The 18400-nt window shown below is 41.1% G+C and overlaps 1 protein-coding gene across 1 annotated transcript in view; it reads left to right on the top strand.

The window, feature by feature from the left end:
• Positions 1-18400, top strand: part of LOC137323999 (sodium-driven chloride bicarbonate exchanger-like) — a 174002-nt gene that overhangs the window by 15749 nt on the left and 139853 nt on the right. Inside the window, exon 2 of the mRNA XM_067988170.1 lies at positions 5153-5234. Coding sequence (XP_067844271.1) covers positions 5153-5234 — 82 coding nt within the window. The remainder of the gene's footprint in view (positions 1-5152; positions 5235-18400) is intronic.

Below are 18400 nucleotides of genomic sequence, written 5' to 3'. Positions count from 1 at the left end.
TACTGATACAAATATAATGGAGCAATGGTGTCCTAATGAAGGTGGAGGTTTTTAAAAAAGGAGTCTCATCATATTTACATTGCGCTACAGGAAACCTAATGCAGTATTGCATGAGAAATTTTACCACAATTCCTACTGACGTCATTTTTCTAGAAAGGGGTGGCTTTCAATGAAAGGTCTCGGACCCGTCCTGTTTTTCTTTATAAACACTGATTAATTATTTCCAGAAAAAGTCATTGGTTGTTACCAGTTATGCACAAGATGGTCTGAAGTTCCTGTCTAGTGTCTGGATGAATACCCTACAGAGCCACATCAGAGAGAACCACAACATACTGAAGACACTGTCAGCCTTTGAAGGATATTGACCTTCATCGACATTGAACTCATTCTTTTTGAGTTGGAGGAGGGAGGTGCTATGTACAAAATTCATGCTATTTTCTGATTTGTAAACCAGTAACATTAATGTTTTTGTGCTCTTAGACTACGAACAACAATTTTGTAGCTCAATGTATTCAAAAGCAATAATGAATTAAAAGTGTGTGCTTACGTACTGAAATGAAGTGTATGTTTTCACAGATTACAGTGCAGAAACGAGTGATCTGCAAAATGAATCAGAGCAACACCGTACACCACAAAGTACCTACTCATTCTCATACTAGCCCATAGTCAAGTATTTTGACATTTACACTCACTGTGGGCCTCAAGGAACCAAGGCTATTGCACTGCATGGTGGTGAGGTTGGGATTTGTGCAAGGCAGAGACTCATTGTTGTGGCTACACTGCCCTTTGTTCTTGGGGCTGGAGTGCTTAATCTTCCTGTATTTCAACAGAAGCATATTAACCATGGGGACATGTGAAGAACACTTCAAAAGCACTTGACTTTGGGCTAGTGTAAGAATGAGTAGGTACTTTGTGGTGTACGGTGTTGCTCTGATTCATTTTGCAGATCACTGGATTCTGCACTTTAACCTGTGAAAACATACACTTCATTTCAGTACGTAAGCACACACTTCTAATTAATCATTGCTTTTGAATATATTGAGTTACAAAATTGTTGTTTGTAGTCTTGGAGCACAAAAACATTGATGTTACTGGTTTACAAATCAGAAAATGGCATGAATTTTGTACGTAGCATCTTCCTCCCCCAACTCGTCAAAAAGAATGAGTTCAATGTTGATGAAGGTCAATATCCTTCAAAGGCTGACGGTGTCTTCAGTATGTTGGCGTTCTCTCTAATGGCCGTGAAGTGCTTTGGAATATCCCCGGTCATACGCATGATATAAATGCAAGTTCTTTCCTTTGTTTCTCAGGGGTAGTTGCAACTCCAGCCACATGGCTCACTGATTTTCAACAGGAGATACCAACTGCTCTCTCTCAGCATAGGTCACAGCCACCGACACCATGGATTTTAACTGCTGCCACTGGCGGAAACCACTACCCACCCAAAACCAGCCCAGAGTTAAAATTGGGGCCAGTGTATATTTTACTGTAGTTGTTGAGCCTTGCTGGCTACTTCGAAAATAATAAATAGTTCACAGCTCTTTATATGCAGAAATATTGTTTTTTCTTTCCTTGTTATTGTAAGAAAGTTGACTGGCTTTACTAACTCTTCGAAATTTCTAGAAAGCATAGACTCTGCTTTGAAATAGACAAGCCTTCCAAAAGGTGACGGGAGTTTAGTGAACTAAATTCAAAAGGAGCTTCCAATCAAATAAATATTTGAACAAATCACAGAATGTTTGTATTTGAATTAAATAGCTTAGCCTCCTTTTTAGACAAATCAACAGCGTATTGTAATAAAATGTAACAAAACGAGCTGGAATATTCTTTTGTGGATGAAGAATTGATCATTTGTTTGTTTGAGCATTTGATTTAACAAACTTACAAATTCAAGTCACTGTTGATTTGGGCAGAAAATTACACAGCTTGTGCACAGTTCTGATGGTCCTGAAGATAAAGGACTAACCAAAATGAATGAATGGCAAGGGCACAGTTCAGCCATACTTTGAGGGTTATAGTTTTAGTGTACAGTGCAGCTGTTGGACATCTAGCCTGCAAATAAAATATCATACAGTATCTTACATATTTTATATTTAGCTGTAGTTTGTTTGGATTTGACAGTGGGGCCCATAAGTAACTTCAGGGCCCGTGTGAAAGAGGGAGACTAGTTGGAAATGTTAGTGCGATCATCATCTGTGCCCTGCCGAAAAAAACATACGCACTACCACTGATAGTGTGTTTACCGAAGACTTGGATTACTTGTCCAAAAACTAATGGCAGAGCAGACTAGATGAAAATGTCTCTTGTTGCAAATTAATTCTCCCTTGATGAAAGCTTCAAATATTTTTATCCAACATACTTCAATAAGAATATTCCAGGTATTAACAAGCAATTAGAAAGTCTTGAAGTTTCTTTTCTTAACTCTCCGCTCTTGTTATTTACATCTCGGCACTTTACCGGTGAGCACTTGCAGTAAATTTATGAAAGCTATCAACTTTCCTTGCCACTTTACTCCTTTTTTGTAATACTATACACCAAGAGGAGACAATATACTTCATTGCGGTTGATCTTACACTGTAATGGGAATACATTGCACAGTGCTGAAAATAATCATCCATTGTCATAAAGTGTTCTGAGAAGGGTACCTGCACATCTGCAGGATAGTGTTTCATTACAGACCTGTTGAAGTCAGCTTCGGAACTTGCCATGTGGGATTTGAACTTACAGCCTCTGGGTTACTACACCGGTACCATAACTATTAGACTACCATACCCAGTGAAATGTACGCTATTAACTTCATGTTTCTGCCTGGTATCCAAACGGAACATTTGGTGTGTTAGGTGAACATGATAACCACTACAGAAATGGGTGCAAGCAATAGCTTTCATAGTTATAGCCCACAAATTACCAGATTTATTGAATTTTCACAACTTGCCACGATGGGATTGAACTCATGACCATCTTGTTGGCCCAGTATGATAATATATAATCTTCCATAACCTGCCATATATTGTGGGAAAGAAGGATTTCCTCTTAGTTCTGATTCTGGGAACACAAATCATCAGGGGTAAAACCTAGGTAATCCTGTAAAGCTCTGCGAGGGGATACATATTTTAGAGAAGTCCAGTGTTGCATGTAGAATGCATATGTAATGCGTTCCATGATGATGTCGTCCAAGAGGAGTCAGAACCAGGAGTTACTATTGGGTGGATCTTTGGATGAAGGACTAATGAGGATAAGGCGAAACTGAACCATTCCCTGTCATGATCAGGAAGAGGCCTGAGTACAATTGGGGGTCTAATTCCCTGGTAGTACCTCTCCATAAGTGTCTCAACTTGGCATTGTCTGTTTCCTCAGTTTTGTAACGGCCTTACCTTAGGACTGCCTCTTTGCTCACATTTCTACCTAAATTGTGCTCACAATAACTAGATTGATTCATCAATGGATAACACTTTCCCTCCATACTGGCTAAGATTGGCTAAGAAGAAAGCATCCTCTGCAGACCTGTTCAATTTCCATAAATATTCAACCCTAAAGAAACGGATGCAGCAAATATACAATTATTTTTTGAATGCCAAGAATAAATGAGTGGAGTGAGGGAATTCTTCCTTTTCATTGTTTTTAGAAATGCCATGGACCATAGTCTGGGGTCAGTATTTGAATCCACAAGTGGAGCTGGCCAATTTTTACTACTCGATGATTTCACGGCCCTTTTTTTTTACAAATGCATTCATGTACATCATGCATAGCAATGTATGAGCATCTGTAAACAATTTTTAGTGGTGGAGGGTCAGTGCATGGTAGTGAAAACAGATTCTGGCTGTTAATGGGGTATTGAAGGAATTGGATTACAGAAGAGAGAGAGATTGGGCTATTGGGGGGTATTACTGTATGGAGGGAAGTTGGGCCATTGGGGGAGATTACAGTATGGAGAGAAGTTGAACCATTAGGGGGAGATTACAGTATGGAGGGAAGTTGGGCCATTGGGGGAGATTACAGTATGGAGAGAAGTTGAACCATTAGGGGGATTACAGTATGGAGGGAAGTTAGGCTATTAGGGGGGATTACAGTATGGAGGGAAGTTGGGCCATTACAGGGAGATTACAATATGGAGGGAAGTTGGGCCATTAGAGGGAGATTACAGTATGGAGGGAAGTTGGGCCATTAGGGGGAGATTACAGTATGGAGGGAAGTTGGGCCATTACAGGGAGATTACAATACGGAGGGAAGTTGGGCCATGAGGGGGATTACAGTATGGAGGGAAGTTAGGCTATTAGGGGGGATTACAGTATGGAGGGAAGTTGGGCCATTACAGGGAGATTACAATACGGAGGGAAGTTGGGCCATGAGGGGGATTACAGTATGGAGGGAAGTTGGGCCATTACAGGGAGATTACGATATGGAGGGAAGTTGCGCCATTAGGGGGAGATTACAGTATGGAGGGAAGTTGGGCCATTAGGGGGAGATTACAGTATGGAGAGAAGTTGGGTCATTAGGGGGAGATTACAGTATGGAGGGAAGTTGGGCCATTAGGGGGTGATTACAGTATGGAGAGAAGTTGGGCCATTAGGGGGAGATTACAGTATGGAGAGAAGTTGGGCCATTAGGGGGAGATTACAGTATGGAGAGAAGTTGGGCCATTAGGGGGAGATTACAGTATGGAGAGAAGTTAGGCCATTAGGGGGAGATTACAGTATGGAGGGAAGTTGGGCCATTAGGGGGTGATTACAATATGGAGGGAAGTTGGGCCATTGTGGGGGATTACAGTACGGAGGGAAGTTGGGCCATTAGGGGGAGATTACAGTATGGAGGGAAGTGGTGCCAGGAGGGGAGGGTTACAATTTTGGAGAATCCAGGAAAGCTGACAGTAATTTATGGTTCCGAAAGGCTTGTTTTGCAATAAATGTAAGCCTGACTGCTGTAATGTTTTCTGAGGGAGTCTGCTTCTTCTCGATCCATGTGAACACACTTATCGATTTAGTATGATTACACAAAGATTTTTGCATTCTGTTAACCTTCGGGCAATAAGTGCAGTTGTGAAATGTCTAATTTTTTATAGTCTTAGTATCTGTGAAGAAGACCTAGATCAGGTTGGTTGTAGCTCTTTCTTCATACATTTAGGAATTAAGGAACTTTGTGTTACTTTTTACAGAGAAATGATGAAGAAGCTGTGGTTGACCGAGGGGGAACATGTACTATTCAGAAAACACATTTTGAAAAAGAAGACTTGGAAGGTAAAAAAAAAACTTGAAGTATCCTTGGAGTGTCAGAGAAGGAATTTAAAACCTTCCCTCTGATTCACTTTCCCTGTCTGTAATAATAGCACTTGTCCTTTGCATGGTATTTGTTCCTAGTGGGTTAGTAGAGATTGGGAACTTGTCGTGTGGGAATCCTGGACCTACATCCTATCAGTCAATGGCACACCCTGTGAAAGTTCCCATGAGCTGTGCCACCATGCTACACAATACACAGTACTGATAATTACAAATATAATGGACTATTTAAGAAATAATTCACATATGTAGATTCATCATCTTGTGGCTGTTTTCATTCATTATTTCCTGTTAATTGTTCAATCTGCAATGATTTGTAAATATTTATAGAAAGTAAATCCTCATCTCTCACCAGAGGATTATGCAGATATCAGAATTAAATACAGAACAGAGTATTACTAACGATTTTAGACCGACAATATAAACTACATAACTTTTGAATTTTCTTAAAGTACACTGAAGGTGTGATTGTAAATCCACATATTCAAGAAGATAAGTTTGAGGTTCTTGTAAATCATATAACATTGTAAACTGTTCAGGAGATTTGAGAATACTTCCACCATTAATTGCCACATGGGTTCGCTCGATCATTTGCCATAACCTCGGCACAACACAGAAACATAGGAACAGGAGTAGGCCATTCAGCCCCTCGTGCCTGCTCCGCCATTTGATGAGATCATGGCTGATCTGTGATCTAACTCCATATATCCGCCTTTGGCCCATATCCCTTAATACCTTTGGTTGCCAAAAAGCTATCTATCTCAGATTGAAATTTAGCAATTGAGCTAGTATCAATTGCCGTTTGCGGAAGAGAGTTCCAAACTTCTACCACCCTTTGTGTGTAGAAATGTTTTCTAATCTCACTCCTGAAAGGTCTGGCTCTAATTTTTAGACTGTGCCCCCTACTCCTAGAATTCCCAACCAGCGGAAATAGTTTCTCTCTATCCACCCTATCTGTTCCCCTTAATATCTTATAAACTTTGATCAGATCACCCCTTAGCCTTCGAAACTCCAGAGAATACATCCCCAATTGGTGTAATCTCTCCTCGTAACTTAACCCTTGAAGTCCGGGTATCATTCTAGTAAACCTACGCTGCACTCCCTCCAAGGCCAATATGTCCTTTCGAAGGTGCAGTGCCCAGAACTGCTCACAGTACTCCAGGTGCGGTCTAACCAGGGTTTTGTATAGCTGCAGCATAACTTCTGCCCCCTTGTACTCCAGTCCTCTAGATATAAAGGCCAGCATTCCATTAGCCTTATTGATTATTTTCTGCACCTGTTCATGACACTTCAGTGATCTATGTATCTGAACCCCTAAGTCCCTTTGGACATCCATTGTTTTTAACTTTTTACCATTTAGAAAGTACCCTGTTCTATCCTTTTTTGATCCAAAGTGGATGACCTCACATTTGTCTACATTGAATTCCATTTGTCACAGTTTTGCCCATTCACCTAATCTATCAATATCGCTTTGTAATTTTATGTTTTCATCTACACTGCTTACAATGCCACCAATCTTCGTGTCATCGGCAAACTTAGATATGAGACTTTCTATGCCTTCATCTAAGTCATTAATAAATATTGTGAGTAATTGAGGCCCTAAGACAGATCCCTGCGGGACTCCACTAGTCACATCCTGCCAATGTGAGTACCTACCCATTATCCCTACTCTCTGTCACCTTTCGCTCAGCCAACTTCCTAACCAAGTCCGTACTTTTCCCTCGATTCCATGGGCTTCTATTTTAGCTAACAGTCTCTTCTGTGGGACCTTATCAAATGCCTTCTGGAAGTCCATATAAATAACATCCATTGATATTCCCCTGTCCACTACTTAAGTCACCTCTTCAAAAAATTCAGTCAGATTTGTCAGGCACGACCTACCTTTTACAAATCCATGCTGGCTCTCTCTGATTAACTGAAAATTCTCGAGGTGTTCAGTCACCCTATCCTTAATTATAGACTCCAGCATTTTCCCCACAACAGATGTTAGACTAACTGGTCTATAATTCCCTGGTTTCCCTCTCCTTTCTTAAAAAGCGGAGTGACATGTGCAATTTTCCAATCCAGAGGGACAGTTCCTGAATCTAGAGAACTTTGAAAGATTATAGTTAGGGCATCTGCAATGTGCTCACCTACTTCCTTTAAAACCCTGGGATGGAAACCATCTGGTCCTGGGGATTTATCACTCTTTAGTGCTATTATTTTCTTCATTACTGTTGCTTTACTTATGTTAATTTTATTGAGTCCCTGTCCCCGATTCAATATTAGTTTTCTTGGGAATTCCGGCATGCTATCCTCTTTTTCTACTGTAAATACTGACGCGAAGTAATTGTTCAACATGTCCGCCATTTCCCCATTGTCAATGACAATATCCCCACTTTCAGTTTTTAAGGGGCCAACACTGCTCCTGACCACCCTCTTTTTCCTAATATAACTATAAAAGTTCTTCGTATTGGTTTTGATATCCCTTGCAAGTTTCTTTTCATACTTTCTTTTTGTAGCTCTTACTATCTGTTTTGTGACCCTTTGTTGATCTTTGTATCTTTCCCATTTGCCAGGATCTGTGCCATTTTTTGCCTTTTTGTATGCCCTTTCCTTATGTCTTATACTGTCCCTTACCTCTTTAGTTGTCCATGGCTTTTTTTTTGGCAAGTAGAGTTCTCGCCCCTCAGGGGTATAAACCGATTCTGTATCACGTTAAATGTTTCTTTAAACATTTCCCACTGATCATCGGTCGTTTTACCCATTAACAGATTTGCCCAGTTTACTGTGGATAGTCTCTGTCTCATCCCATTGAAGTCGGCCTTACCCAAGTCTAGAATCTTAGCAGCTGACTCACTTTTTTTCCTTTCAAACACTACATTGAACTCGATCATGTTATGATCGCTATTGGATAGATGTTCGCGCACAGCTAAGCTGGTAACTAAATCTGGTTCATTAGTCGTTACTAAATCTAGTATGGATCGCCCCCTTGTTGCCTCTAGGACATACTGCTGTAGAAAACTATCCCGGACATGCTCAAGAAATTCACTACCTTTTTGACAGTTGCTAGTCTGCTTTTCCCAATCTATGTGAAGGTTAAAGTCCCTCATTAAGACCACTATGCCTTTGTTACACACTTGTCTAATCTCTGCATTTATACAATCTAGCACTTCAGAGCTGCTGCCAGGGGTCCTATACACAACTCCCACTATAGTCTTAGATCCTTTCCTATTTCTCAATTCAACCCATAAGGTCTTTGTTGGCTGCTTACCTCTTGTTATATCCTCCTTTATCATTGAAGTGATTTCATCTCTAATCACTAAGGCTACTCCTCCCCCTCTTCCATTTTCCCTATCTCTCCTGTAGACCTTATTACCCGGTATATCTAGTTCCCAATCCTGGCCATCCTGCAGCCATGTCTCAGTAATAGCTATCATGTCATACCCTCTAATTTGAATTTGAACCTGTAGTTCATTTAATTTATTCCTTATACTCCGTGCATTTGTATATAGAACTCTTAGTTGGGCCACACACCCTAGCCTGACCTTCAGCTTTGATGCTGGGTTAATCGCCTTACGCCTTCTAGTTTTCACTTTATCTGTAGTGTCTAAAGTACACTTTCTTTCTGCTGCTCTACGCTTTTCCCTTTCACTTGTTCTTGAACAACTGTTTGTACTATTGTATTGTAAATTTCCCTTGGGTCTTCCCCTCTCTTGCTGCTCTCAACTTTACTCCCTTCTGACTCCCGCTCAGGTTCCCATCCCCCTGCCACTCTGGTTTAAACCTTCCCCAACAGCACTAGCAAACATCCCCGCGAGGACATTGGTCCCGGTCCTGCTCGGGTGTAACCCATCACGCTTGTACAGGTCCCACCTTCCCCAGAACCGGTCCCAATGTCCCAGGAATCTGAATCCCTCCCTCCTACACCATCCCTGCAGCCACGCATTCATCCGGTCTATTCTCCTGTTCCTATACTTACTAGCACGTGGCACTGGTAGTAATGCTGAGATCACCATCTTTGAGGTCCTGCTTTTTAATTTATCTCCTAACTCCTTAAATTCACCTTGCAGGACCTCATTCCTTATCCTAGATCCGTGGAAAAGATCACATCATTTCTCCGGAGTTCCTATGGATCTTCCGCTGAAGTTTAGGCGGACAATCAAGATAACCTTCGAGGAAATTCTATTCCTTGGTATACAAACCTTTTCAGGTTGTGTTAAATAGAACTCTGAAGCCCTCTGATTATGTTTTGTTATATTTCCCACCTAAGTTGAATTTTAATTAAATTTCAACACTTAGATCTGTATTATCTATTATTTGGTGTCTAGTTCAATAACCTCATTATGACAAAAATGAGGTATTGTTCTAATTTTGATTTACTGGCTGTTCCTTTAAATCCAGTCATAGTACATCAACAGTTTAAAAACCGACTGCAATTCAGATTCCTGTACCAAGCTTATACAATGTTGCAATTCTCATTAGTTTCAGTCTTAAGAAAGGAACAGTTCAAAGTTAAACAATGCTGTGTGATGTGCTCAGTTTGTATATGACAGTTCCTTTTAAAATTTGAATAGTCAGGCATTCAAAATTCATAGCTCCCTTCCAGATATGAAGAGTTGTTCTTTTCAAATAAAAGTGTCTATTTAAAGATATCAGATTATGAACCAATCAATTCATGAAAGAGATAAAAATTGATTTGATATCAGGAATTGGTTTAGATAAATTAAACTTTTGCAGTAAGAAACATAGAAACATAGAAAATAGGAGCAAGAGTAGGCCATTCGGCCCTTCGGGCCTGCTCCGCCATTCAAAATGATCATGGCTGATCCTCTAACTCAGTACCCCATATCCCTTAATTCCCTTTAGCATTAAGAAATATATTTATCTCCTTCTTGAATACATCTAATGACTTGACCTCCACTGCCTTCTGTGGTAGAGAATTCCACAGGTTCACCACCCTCTGAGTGAAGAAATTTCTCCTCATCCCGGTTCTAAAATGGCATACCCCGTATCCTGAGACTTTGACCCCTGATTCTGGACTCCCCAGCCATCGGGAACATCCTCCCCGCATCTTGTCTGTCTTGTCCTGTTAGAATTTTATATGTTTCGATGAGATCACCTCTCATTCTTCTAAACTCAATGAAGGGAAGATTCAGAGATGGACCATGTGAAGGTGAGGGAAGGGTGGGAATTGAAAGCAAAGTTGATGAAATTTTCCAGCTCGGGGCAAGAACAGGAAACGGCACCGATACAGTCATCAATGTACCGGAAAAAGAGGTGAGGGAGGGGACCTGAGTAGCACTGGAACAAGAAATGTTCCACGTATCCCACAAAAAGGCACCCATATGGGTTCCTAAAGTGACACCTTTTACTTGGAGGAAGTGAGCGGATTCAAAGGAGAAGTTGTTCTACATAAGAACAAGTTCAGCCAGGCGGAGGACGGTGGTGGTGGATGGGGACTGGTGGGCCTACGTTCACGGAAGAAGCAGATGGCCCGCAGGCCGTCCTGGTGGGCGATATGTGGAACATTTCTTGTTCCAGTCCTCCTCAGGTCTCCTCCCTCACCTATTTTTTCCGGTACCAAGGATTCCCCTACACTGTAGTTGAGAGGGCCCTTGACCGTGTCTGCACTATTTCCCTCACTCCTGCCCTCACCCCTTCCCTTCCCTCCTCGAACCATGATAGGGTCCCCTTGTCCTCACCTTCCACCCCACCAGCCTCCGCATCCAACGTATCTTCCTCCGCCATTTCTGCCATCTCCAGCGCGATCCCACCACCAAACGCATCTTTCCCTCACCTCCCCTTTCAGCATTCCAAAGGGACCGCTCCCTCCGCAACACTCTAGTCCGCTCTTCCATCACCTCTAACAACTGTTCTCCTCCTCACGGCACCTTCCTGTGCGAGCACAGGAGATGCAACACCTGCCCCTTCACCTCCTCCCTTCCCACTGTCCAGGTCCCCAAACACTCCTTCCAGGTGCAACAGCGATTTACTTGTACTTCTTTCAATTTAGTATACTGTATTTGCTGCACACAATGCAGTCTCCTGTACATTGGGGAGACCAAACGCAGACTGGGTGATCACTTTGCTGAACACCTCTGCTCTGTCCGCAACCGTGACCCTGATCTGCCGGTCGCTTGCCATTTTAATTCCCCGTCCCACTCCTACTCTGACCTCTCTGTTCTCGGCCTCTTACACTGTTCCAATGAAACTCAATGTAAGCTCGAGGAACATCACCTCATCTTTCATTTTGGCACTTTACAATCTTCCGGACTCAACATTGATTTCAATAACTTCAGATCATAACCACTGCTTCCATTTTTTCAGTCAGCTAGTGCTGGTAATGGTTCTGCTGCTGTCATTTATGGCTATTCCTGACCAATCTTTTGTTCTTAAACTGTCCCATTACCACCTTCCTTGTCTTGCACCATCATCCCTTTTGTCATAATCACTTGTGCCCTCCACCCTATCACAGACCTTCCCTTTTGTTCTTTCCTCTCCTCCCCTCCCCTCTCTCCCCCCACTTTCCCTGGCTCTGTACTTTCTCAAAAACTTTAACTCTTTTAACATCTTCCAGTTCTGACGAAAGGTCTTCGACCTGAAACGTTAACTCTCTTTCTTTCTCCACAGATGCTGCCTCACTTGCTGAGCTTCTCCAGCATTTTCTGTTTTTATTTCCGATTTCCAGCATCCGCAGTATTTTGCTTTTGATGGTGTATTCAGTGTTTAGATCCACATTTCATTGACTGCTGGCAGATTCGTGAGTGTAGTTTTACCTGAGTTTACAAGGATGATGTCAGTTTATTGAACACATATTTAACCTGGAGACAGATCACAAACAACGGAATCCAAATTAGAAGACCAATATAAAAGGCACTTAAATATAACTGCTCTTTCAAAATAGTGTAGATTGCTGTTTTCATGAACATAATAGGACCGTTTATATTCGTCTTTTAATTTGGATTCTGGGAGACTGCATCTATAATCTAGATCCTGGCATTTATGCTGTTAAAGTTGTTTTTGGTAAATCGGCAGCAGACTTGTGGGCCAATGTAACAAGTCTGTTGGTGGTCTACTGAAAACTGAGTTAACAGCACATATAAGGGAACCGGTACATGGGTGCTGAGTTCCTCGAATTCAATTTAAATGAGGCCATTGTAAAAGTATGGAATCAGTACAAGCACAGGAATGATCATCACCCTACCGCTCAGTGTTAAATTACATTATATATTAAAAACGGTGAGTGGTCTCACGATTCAAAAGGTACCACACCAGTAGCATTGGGTGACAAATTGAAAATAATGTTGCACACCTGATGTTAGGTGACAGCCCTTTGAGTAAGCTTTCTGTGTCATGCCCCCCAACTGCTGAGCAAGGTTTTGTTCCCAACCCCCCCCCCCCACCACTGAACAAGTATTCAACCCTAAAACCCCCTGCTGAGCAAGCATTTGGCTCATCCCCCGAATGAGCAAGTAGTCAGCCCTCATCCTCCCAGCTGATGAAGCTTTGCCCTCCCCAGCTAAGCATGATTTCATCCCACAACCACCCAACCCTCTGTTGTGCAATATTATTGCTTCCTCTCTTTCCCGTTGCTGAGCAAGTATTGGGTCCTCCCTACCCCACCTCACTGAGCAGGATTCTGGCCAAACTACCTCCCTCACACCACTGGGCAAGTATGCAGCACCTTCCTCCCCCACCCAAAATGAAATGGTACATCCGCAAAAATTCTTGGATGACGATGGCTGGGAAAACAGTGAGTCTAAGTAGCCAGTGTCAAGAATCCCTGAAGCACCAATGGAAGATTCAGCATCTGAGCAAAATGACCTGCAAAGTAAAATGGGAAATAAAAACAAAAACTTCCCACCCTATATACAAGTACCCCCACTTCCTCCTGAGCAGGAATCATGGACCCTACCCCCACTGAGCAGAAATTCGTGGACTGAATTCAACACAATGCAGAATCGCTTCAGGGAGAGTGGTACTGCAATATATAAAAGGACCTTTTGAAGTCAGTTTTTATTGACGATTTAGAACGCCCTTTTTGTGTGCGTTTCAGTTTTTATTTTTAGCACCAAAAATTGGGAGCAAATAGCAAAAACCCTGGGTAAATTCAAAGTTTTTATTTTGAACATCAATAAGTCTCAAGAAAACAAACCAGATTACCAACGTACAGTTAAGCTTAATAACAACCCACAATTATTTACACAGTTCACAGACACCACTTTTATGGGCCTCAATGGAAATTAAAAAGTAATGTAATATAAATTTCTGTTATTTTAGCAGTACAATATGTCTATAGTATTAATGAATGGACTGTGTGCTATAAAATGCTGTGATGTGGAGATGCCGGTGATGGACAGGGGTGGACAAATGTAAGGAATCTTACAACACCAGGTTATAGTCCAACAATTTTATTTTAAAATCACAAGCTTTCGGAGATTATCCCCTTCGTCAGTATAAAATGTTGACTGCTAAATGAATGCTTAAAGTAGCACGTCACTACCATAGTATTGTGAGGCATAAACTTTTTAAAGTCTGACTGAACTATGAAATAATGGATTAATTTTTCAGTACGTTTGATGAATGGTATATTGTGATAATCGTACGCAGTATATCCATTTGGCTAATAGCATAGCTGTAGTCATTATCAAGGCTGTTCAACATTTTTAGACATTATAGCTGTAATGTGCTTGGCTCTCCCGACCTGATTGTAGCTTAGAAATTAATGGGAAATTTCAGGGTTTTATACTCAAATTTGGCAGGAAATAAGTTTTTATCAATTCATCTCCCAAAAAAAGGGAATTTATCAGTGAAAATCAGTAAAGATTGATCTTAAAGATCACTGAATATAAAGGGGGCACGACGGATGCTTTGACTTTAGAAATTATATTTAATTTTATTTAACATCATTCAAAATTCAAGTAAGTATAGAGCTTGGTGTTCATGTGTGAAGTAATTCTCTGAAAAGCATCACATATATTTTTGTGTGATTATAGGTTGCATGTGGATTGTGAGTGAACTGTTGCATATTGCTTTGTGTGTAAACTCATTACTTGCCCCTGTGCATGCTATTAATTTGGACAGTATCTTTGCTGGGTGACAACTAAAAGTGGGGTTTCTACCTTATATAAAAGATGGAGGAAAGCAAACAGTTTGAGGTGTTGATTGGCAGGGGTGGGCTGAGCTAGCTTAGCTTGATGTTTGGTGCATTGCTCAGAAACCTGTCGTGACCAGTTCTCGCTAGTTCTGTGTTCTGACTCACTCTGAATGTCAAGATGATGCATTTAACAAAGGAGTCCTTTATGTCCAAATTGGGTTTAAAGTGTAATTTGTGAGCAACTGAGATTTACGTTTGCTGTTACTATACTGAATTATGTCAGAAACAATCTGAATAAAAGGGTGACAGTAGACTGTGACCATTACCAGGATACTATTTCTATACAACTAGATAAGAGGCAGTTGGTATATGCTCAAAAAATTAGAAATTATTGTTTACAAAATAATTATTTTAGGCATTGTTACTTTTTCATGACATGTTTGTATTTTAATTTAGTAATGAATAACTAGGAATTCTTAACAAATATTAACAAATTATTGTAAACAGAATACAAGCTTATTTCTGCAATTTAATGCATGTGCGGTGAAAAAAGCAAGAAAAAGTGAACTTTATTTAGAGTTATAGGCCTATAAATTCAGTCACGCAACGATTGTTTTTCGGGCGCTAACTGTTCTTTTAAGCCCCCAATGCGGTGGGCAGGAAGTGCGCAGACATTTCTGGCAGGAAGTGCACTGCCCACCATATTAGGAAAGGAAACAAATAGGCATACTTTACCCATGCCTGAAATAGGCATTAGGCCCTTTGGATTTGCAAACAAGAGGCCTAACGCCTGTTTGCGGCCCCCGTTTTCAGATTGGATTGCCCTGAGGTAACCTGCATCAGCACATAGGGAAACCAGACCTTGGGATCGCCTGCGACTTACAAGATAAGTTTTTTTTTACATCTACTTACCTGAATGTGGAGCCAGGATGAGCAGGAGTGCTACCCCAGATTCCACATTTAACCCCCCGCCCGATCATGACCCCTGCCCCCCCCCCCCCCCCGTTCGCCACTGATCCTGGACCCCCGTGATTACCAGACCCCAATCGTGCAGCCAAAACAGTAGATTATAAGTCAAGAGTAGGTAATGATCAAACCTTATAGTGCTCTAGTTGGACTGCACCTTAAATACTGAATCCAGTTCTGGTCACCAAGAAACAAAAGAGACATTCAAGCACTGGAGGTAGCACAGCGAAGAGCCACGATGCTGAATCCCAGTGGCTGGGGTTTGAGGAAAGTCTGGTGAAACCTGGACTTTTCAGAGAGGTAATCTTATAGAGGAATATATGATTGTTAAGGGTGCAGAAAACACAAAACTAAAATATTACTTTTAATTCAACTGCAGGATTAGAACTAGTGGACACAGGTTCAAACTAGAAAAGAGTATTTGTAGGAGATATATCAGGAAATTCTTCTTCACACAAGTGTGATAGACATGTGGAACAAACTTCCAGATAGAGGAGACAAATGCCCTGAAGTCATTTAAGAAATAACTGGATGCTACAATGGTGTTATGTTAGGATCTCTCAGGATGGATGAATCAGATGGGCTTAATGACCTTCCTCATTCGTAATTATCTTGTGATCTGGTTAAAGAAATAATGGGTAGATCACCCATCATAATAATTTGTATAACCTTATTAGAGTTATGATGACTATAAAGGAGTTTTGGATATGTCCTTCGAGTCTGTAGAGTGAGAAAAGGAGTTAACCATGTTGTAAATTGTTTCCATCATTAGTAGCACTGATACAAAGGAAATTTTCAACTTCCCAAGGAACAAAAAAACTACCGCGATACACCATTCTCAAGCAGGACGGGCAGGCTGATGGCTTCTTTCCAGGGTTCTGGCAATGCTGCATTTTGTCAGATGGTCATTGTTATACAGCTAACCTATATACTTGGTGTCCGCCACTTGAACTCAACCTTTTTATCGCATTTCATTTTACCAACATTATTGTTTTTATTTTTTTTCTGTTCACAGCATCACTTAAAATTCTTTAGCACTTTACAGTCAATCATTGATGTAATATAACTGTAGAAATCATATAGTGTGATAAATAATGAGAGAATTTCAAATATCTTATATAACATGTAAAGCCGGGGAGAAAATTGCCCGTAAACTGCTTGTGTTGCATAAGCAGCATGATCAGAGCTGTCTTGTGTACTGTGTATATCACAGCAGGATAATTCTCTTCTGTGATCAGGCTGTGCTGAAGTATCGAAGAGCTTAGATCTCAGAAGAATTTAGATTATGATATTTATATATGTACAAACTCAAATTTACGCTCACCATGGACAATAAAAGGTATTACAAAGGCTGGTATGGAACCAAAATGGGTGTTACACCATCTAACACTTATCAGATAATATGAGAATCAGGTACCAACAGACAGGTTTTATAACAATTTTAGACTGTTACAACACTAACTTAACACTGGAATCGATTCAGTATTGTTTTCTTGAAGTTAGTAATGTAAAAGATACTAGAATCATAGAATCATAGAAAGCATGGATGGAGGCCATTTGGTCCATCGAGTCCACGCAGGCTCTATGCAAGAGCGATCCAGCTAGTCCCACTCCCCCGCCCTTTCCCCGTAGCCCTGCAAATTTTTTCCTTTCAAGTACTTATCCAGTTCCCTTTTGAAGGCCATGATTGAATCTGCCTCCACCACCCCCTCGGGCAGTGCATTCCAGATCCTAACCACTCGCTGTGTTAAAAAAGTTTTTCTTCCTGTCACCTTTGGTTCTTTTGCCAATCAACTTAAATCTATGTCCTCTGGTCCTTGACCCTTCTGCCAATGGCAACAGTTTCTCTCTATCTACTCTGTCTAGACCCTTCATGATTTTGAATACTTCTATCAAATCTCCTCGCAATCGTCTCTGTTCCAAGGAGAACAACCCCAGCTTCTCCAATCTATCCACGTAACTAAAGTCCTTTATCCCTGGAATCATTCTAGTAAATCTCTTCTGCACCCTTTCTAAGGCCTTCACATCTTTCCTTTTCCCAGAACTGGACACAATACTCCAGTTGTGGCCGAACCAGTGTTTTATAAAGGTTCATCATGACTTCCATACTTTTGTACTCTATGCCTCTATTTATAAAGCCCAGGATCCCATATGCTTTTTTTAAATGCTTTCTCAACCTGCCCTGCCACCTTCAATGATTTGTGCACATATAACCCCAGATCTCTCTGTTCCTGTACCCCTTTTAGAATTGTGCCCTCTAGTTTATATTGCCTCTCCTCGTTCTTCCTACGGAAATGACTCACTTCGCATTTTTCCATGTTAAATTTCATCTGCCACGTGTCCGCCCATGCTACCAGCTTGTCTATATCCTCTTGAAGTCTATCACTTTTTACTACCTTTCCAAGTTTTGTGTCATCTGCAAATTTTGAAATTGTGTCCTGTACTATATATCAAGAAAAGCAGTGGTCCTAGTACTGACCCCTGGGGAACACCACTGTACATCTGTGTGGAAGGTTACCTTGTATTAGTAATATGGAGATGGGGATGACCCAAGAGAAGGACTAATTCTTATTTTGATTAATAAACATAAACATCTGTTGAGAACCCAGTTTCATGGTTACCCAACAAGTGTTACTAAACATCAACTTGGTTGCCATTATTAGTTTGTGCCGCCTTGCCATTTGGGGCTTTCATATTTTTCAGTGACATGTGCCATTGACCTTGCTGGAATTTGCGAGGTCAGCTCAATATAATAGTTGTGGGCGGCCTGGAAGCACAACTCCTATGTAAGATGGGATATATATGCTGCGGGGGAAGAAAACTTGTAGCTGGACGGTAAGCAGTTAAGTGAATTCTCCTCAAAAGCAAAACACTGCAGATGCTGGAAAACTGAAATAAAAACAGAAAATGCTGGAAGCACTCAGCAAGTCCGATCATCTGACGATAGGTCATTGACCTGATACGTTAACTCTCTTTCTCTCTCCACAGGTGCTGCCTGACTAGCTGAGTATTTCCAGCGTTTTCTGTTTTTATATAAGTGAATTCTCTTGCAGAATTTGTCCACATATTAAACTCGTCTGCA

This window comes from Heptranchias perlo, chromosome 7 (assembly GCF_035084215.1).
Source record: "Heptranchias perlo isolate sHepPer1 chromosome 7, sHepPer1.hap1, whole genome shotgun sequence".
NCBI lineage: Eukaryota > Metazoa > Chordata > Chondrichthyes > Hexanchiformes > Hexanchidae > Heptranchias > Heptranchias perlo.
Note: the sequence above shows the minus strand (reverse complement) of the source record. Positions and strands in the feature narration are given on the sequence as shown.